This window comes from Watersipora subatra, chromosome 10 (genome assembly GCF_963576615.1).
Source record: "Watersipora subatra chromosome 10, tzWatSuba1.1, whole genome shotgun sequence".
Taxonomy (NCBI): Eukaryota; Metazoa; Bryozoa; class Gymnolaemata; order Cheilostomatida; family Watersiporidae; genus Watersipora; species Watersipora subatra.
Window position 1 is genome coordinate 52,708,770 of NC_088717.1, and position 6,000 is coordinate 52,714,769.

Below are 6,000 nucleotides of genomic sequence, written 5' to 3' on the forward strand. Positions count from 1 at the left end.
ATACAATCATTTGGCATTAAGTTTATAAAACAGCAAGCCGATCATGTTTGAGATGCAAAGTTTTTTGAATGATGCACAAATTAAACTATTAAAACTCAATTTTCTTAAAGTAACCATTCATTGGTAATGTTGCTAATTATTTGGTGATCGGACTTCAAAGCTTTAAATACTTTCTGTTTAGAAATTGAAGTGGGCTAACATGAGCTAGTGTTCATGAACTACTAATATTATGTATATTTCTCATTCATGCTTAACATGTCTAAAATTTGCAACCTTATATCAAGTTATTTGTGTCTGTCACTTGCTTTTTTGTGTTTTAGATTTTAGCAATGAATAAGTGCATTAAAAACTGGCCTAAAACTGAATATGAATGTAAAAAACCCTCCTTGTAAAAAATGTAAAAAAGTATCCTAAAAATGAAACTAAATGTAATCAAGGAGGCCTCTTACAATCTACCAATAATTTATTTAATAATTACAGAACAAAACAAATCAGCCGATAAACTTGGCAGATTCAAGTCATTGATTAATAAAAGCGAATAGAAAGACTCAGTTACATTCTCTTGCAATGCATCTTCTTCGCTGTCTTCGTCGAAACCTTCTGCAAACACCTCTTCTAGCTTGTCTTCTGCAAACTCTTTTATTATTAGTGGTTGGACAACTACCCTGAAATATATAAAACAAATTAATTTAAACATCAAGTTTGAAATGTAAAATTATTTGACTTTCGAAACTTTTTTCGGTATCAGAATAATTGCATAACTTAAGTTTTTGATAAGCGGCTTTTCCGAAACGTTTAAAGCAAATAGTTTTCTTAAAAGTTTTTTGGAGCATGAGAAAGAAATTCCAAACTAGTAGGAGTTGTGGGAACACAAATATTAGTATTAAGTTAAACAGGTGAACCACTCAACAGAAAAATCCAAATCTGATTATATCCATAGCTAAGAATCAGGAATCCTCTTTAGAGTGAACTTTTATCACCAAATACAAGGTGCCAAAGATTAGGTGATGTCATGAAGGAGAGGTCTGCAGAATAGACTAGCTCAAATGTATAATAGTATGCGTAAATGGCCCACTTAAATAAAGGTTCACGAGTTCTAAAAGTCACCAGACGACCCAATTCAATATTGCAAATAGACGCTTTTCAACATATCCTGATACTATTATTACTTAAAAATTTTTCAAATTTTAGTTAACATTTATTTTATACCTTATCTTGAAAAGAAACTGTTTTGTGGTCATGATAGTTAGAAACATTTATTCCATGAATGCCCCTGTGTATATAGAAGATGATGGAATGAGCTTATTATATGACTAAAAGGCCTGTGAGTTTTAGTTCCAGTATTGCTCACTTTGAAAATTATTAGGTGTGAGATAACTCGCCATAACACAATTATATCGTTTATGCGAATGGTGATATCTTATTAAATAGTGGCAGTTTTTCAATTCGTTTACTTTAGAACTTTATACTAAACAATTAAATTGCCATATTCTTAATCTTTATTTCTAATTGGTCAATTTTACTTCTATATAAAAATAAAAACATAAATAATCCTCTTTTTTAAGAACATCAGCTAAATTAGTTACAAACAAGGGCTTTACTTTTTTATTTCAATACACAGCTTTTGGTTTTTGTGGTTGACCTGCGACAGCTGGTACCAAAAATGTTTAGAAGGCATTAACACCTCAACTTGATTCAATTCTCATCAGAAAATTCTCAACCAACAGCACTTACAACAAAGGAGTTTGACTACCATACATGTCTTTGATTATTGGATATCATAACCTCAGTTGCGGTGCATGGCTAGTTATTTAAATAAAGTAAAATGTTCTCACCAGTATGCAGCTTCTGGATTCTGTAGCTCCACCAGCGCAGTCAGCGCCTCCAAACTGAGGTGGAGGCATTGTACAGCTTCTACTTCTTATCTGGGAACCTGTTCCACATGTCACTGGACACGTAGTCCATTGAGACCACTGAGTGTACCCTCCATTGATGGGACAGTTAGTCTGAAACGCCGAAGAAGATAAAAATTTACAGCAATCAAAATTTCATACAAACTTACACACTAGCAATGCATTTCATTATCAGAAAAAACATTTAACTAATGAAATGGGTTTTCATGAAACTATGAAGTTTAGTTTGCTTTTCTAAGATTATTAATTTAAAGCACCTGCTAAGAGTCATCATTTAGTTTGAATTGAGATACAATTGTCTCATTCAATTGTTTGCACAATCATGGCTTACTTTGAAAGTTTTTGCAGCTATTTTCTATTATACAAAGGTTCAAATTTACGATAGAATAACCTAATAAAACAAAGTAAATAAACAAAAATAAATAAAATGAACTGGATAGCTGTATAAAATTAGGTTAATCTTCTCCAACACAATAGATATAATTTATTTTGAAGTCCTGAACTGCTGAATAATATGTCTACCAGATTGAACCTTCTTTTTTTACTCAATTTAACTATTATAGAATATAATTTTACATATTTTATGTGAAGTCAAAATAATTCACTTCTTTTATAATTATAACATATCGACTTACGGATACACCTGGGCAAAGGCCAGTTTCACTTTGAAGTGGTGTTGGACTGCAAGCAGAAGTGCAAGCTCCTCTTGTCCTAGTTCGTCGAGCTGTTGAACCACAAGTAGCACTGCACCCACTCCAGTTGCTCCATTGTGGACATGTGCATCCTTGTTGTGTTGTTGTGGTCATTGTTGTTGGAGTAGCAGCAGTAGTAGTGGTGGCTGGGCAAGCAGTTACCATGAATGTTAATATGAAGTCTCGACCACCAGCAAGTGTGCAATGGTTATTATATCCAGAACACATGGCCAAACCATTAGTATAGCCAAGGATCGGAATTGGTCCATCTACAATCAACAGCATGAAAAGCATATGTATAAACTGAAAAGTGACAGGTAAAAGACCATTAAACTGTATCAATCAATAGTGTAATTGTTATGTTATCTTACTAAAGAAGTTACTTACCGAAGCTGTTAATAGTTCTTTGCATACTGACGATTCCAAATGAATACGATAAGCCTCCTTGAACAGTAGCACAGAAAGTGTTTCCAACTCCGGTGCTAGAAGGTGTAATACCAATTCCTAAAATACAATTGTCAATTTAGCACATCCTTTATGCGCTATTACCCCTTCGTAATATTTATTTATTCTTTTAAGCTAGTTTTATACTAGCCAGAAAAATCAGAACACCCAATTTTTAGTACAGTCAAACCTTCAGAACAGTCAAACCCTTAGTACAATCAAACCTTCAATACAGTCAAACCCTTAGTAAAGTCAAACCTTCAGTACAGTCAAACCCTTAGTACAGTCAAACCTTCAATACAGTGAAACATTCAGTACATAAATCACATTCACATTACAGAAATCAGGAATTATTGAGTGAGTTGAACAAAAGTGATTTAAAAGTTAGTAACCTAATAGTGTTGCGGAGGAGTTAGAATAGTGAATTGAAGGCCGTAGTAACAAAAACTTCACAAACTGAAACAATTGAGAATGGTTGTAGTATATTGGTGTAAGGAATTAAAAAACAATGATTTTAATATGTGTGGAAAGAAAAATACAAATATTCTTGTCATAGTTTATGCAGCACTTTGAAACCTCTAGCACAAAAGCAGAAACAGGCAGGTTTAGATGAGGCTATATGTTCTGAGATTTTAAAATGTTTTTGAAAGTTTTAAACCTCATACAAATTAGAGATTAAACACCAAGTTTGAGACCTGTTTGTTTTGAATGTTGAACAAAAAGCATTAACTCAAACATTTTCGAGGTAATCTAGAAAAGACACTTTTGACAGAATTGATACTTTTCCTTTTTTGATACTTTTGTGAGTTTGTTGAGCCTCACAATGTACGGGTTGCGTCTTATGTCTATGAGTATATAACTTTGCTTTTTAATTAGAATAAAACTCACAGGCTACTTCTGTATTAGTTTACTTTAAATTTGAGGTAACAAGACTGGCGATGATCTTTTACAGATATGGCAGCGAATTGTTCAGTTTCGACTTGAAAATTTTCTAGCCCCATTAATAGAACAGTGATAAGACATTTTTATGCATTATGTAATATCTACCTTTTTGTGTAGAGTTCCTAATGTAAGATAGTGTAAGAATACTTCTAAGTCACTTTCTTGTTTAAGAACAAGATGAAACTATTTGCATTATTTGTCAAGAACCAAAATATTTTTGGATCTTGGAACAGCCTTCTAGAACAAATTATGAATAAAAGCTGCCAAGGTCTGATTGTATTTAGACATTTATTTCTCTTTTTCATAATTTACATTATTTACAATGATGTTTTCTGTTGCAACATTTCAAATAACAGCCATACTTCAAATATAGCACTGGTAGCATAGTTCTGGTTGACTCAAAATTAACACATTGTTAAAATTTAGAAAATAGTTTTAATGGCATTACAAATAATACAATACTTTTATTTTTAATTTTCTGCAGAGTTATTTTTTGTGTTTTATAATTTAAAATTATATGAACTAGTAGTGCAGTAAGGAGGCACTATTATGCACAATTCTTCATATGAAAATAACTTATAAAGTCTTTGGATAAACTATATTCTTCTGTCCTACTATGGCATTGGTGACTAAAGTAAGATAGTGTCATTGCATAGCAGGTGCTTTTTTAAGGCATTACTAGCTCATGAAAATGATTAGTTAGCATTAACTCTGTTTTATCTTAGTGTTACGTGTCATGTTTATTTCCAGTACCATTCTATTTAAACTTATAGTGTCTCACTTACGGTTCTGCTCACAAAACTCCACGCTAGTGGCTGCTCCGCCGGTTCCAAGGCTGTTAAGTTGAGGGCATGTAGCAAGGTCCTCCCATCTGACACAGATCTGTCTTTTACCAACATTATTGCATCCATGTTCACTGTACCGAATACACTCTTGAATCTCGCGGCAGTTTGCAACTATAAAATATATAATGCTTTTTTATATGATTTTGATGAGTTATTTACAGTTATGTGTTTAATCACAGAAATGTATATAAACTTCAACTATGAGATTTTGGTAACTCTTACAAAAGGTTCAAATATTCGCATTACTTACATCTTGCTTGTCCCAAGCATCTTTGCGCTCCAGTCAATAGCAATCCTAAAATACTAAATAGTTTTGACTGCTGAAAATAATGAATAAAAAATATCTTTATATTTCTTTAAAGAAAAGCTTTAAACTTTCTCATGATAAAAACAATGTTAGAGATTCAAACATAATACTTATAAATTAAAATACAGATAAAAGTTTGTTCTTACCAAAAACAAGCAAGTTACTTAAACTCCCCATATCTACAGAAGTGGTATGAGAGCCAGCTCAATACTAGTGTTTAGCTGGTGTTACTCTCTCTTATATACCTGACACGGTGCAATCCTGTGCTTTGTTCTTTGGATTACGTCAGATTCTTGACCAATTAATGCTAATACTGATTTATTATTGATTTTAGTTGCCTGATGCCCTTGACATGCAGATGGTTGTAATTTCTTTATGATATGTAAATAATGAGGATTATTACAACTATAGAAAAAACTACTTTAATCATTTTTTGCATGATAAAAACCATCATTGAAAGGTTTAGGATGTTATAGCTATTTTTGTTAAATGTATTTAAAGTTTATTAAAGAAATAGACTTGCATAACTTAATAAAATTAAAAAAAAACTATTTACCAGCTGTGTAAAAATTAGGAAAGTTGGTAGTGCCAAACTTTGCATGAGTAATTTGAGGCCTCTGTGAAGAAAAATTGAAAAGACACGCATTTCACAGTAACTTTTGTTACAAATATCTTAACGCTCTCTCAAAGTTTTACATATACATGTACTTATTTATTAAATGCTAAATTCTTAATCTTTTGCGTATTTGAGTTATCAAGTTTATGTACAAAAAAGTAAATACGTATTTTCAAAGACCATAATCCATTTTTTGCATGTCGTCTAGATTACAATTTGGGCTTAACAGCAAATCAGCAGT

The 6,000-nt window shown here is 32.0% G+C and overlaps 1 protein-coding gene across 1 annotated transcript; it reads right to left on the reverse strand.

Annotated features, from left to right (window-relative positions):
- Positions 1-445: 445 nt before the first annotated feature.
- Positions 446-5,327, reverse strand: LOC137406506 (adhesion G protein-coupled receptor B2-like). Its single transcript, XM_068093085.1, has 7 exons — positions 5,290-5,327; positions 5,087-5,131; positions 4,777-4,947; positions 2,993-3,109; positions 2,549-2,874; positions 1,836-2,006; positions 446-665 (listed from the first exon to the last, which is right to left on the reverse strand). Exons 1-7 carry the CDS (start codon positions 5,318-5,320, stop codon positions 549-551), a joined length of 978 nt encoding a protein of 325 aa, XP_067949186.1. The 5' UTR covers positions 5,321-5,327; the 3' UTR covers positions 446-548.
- Between the last annotated feature and the right edge of the window lie 673 nt (positions 5,328-6,000).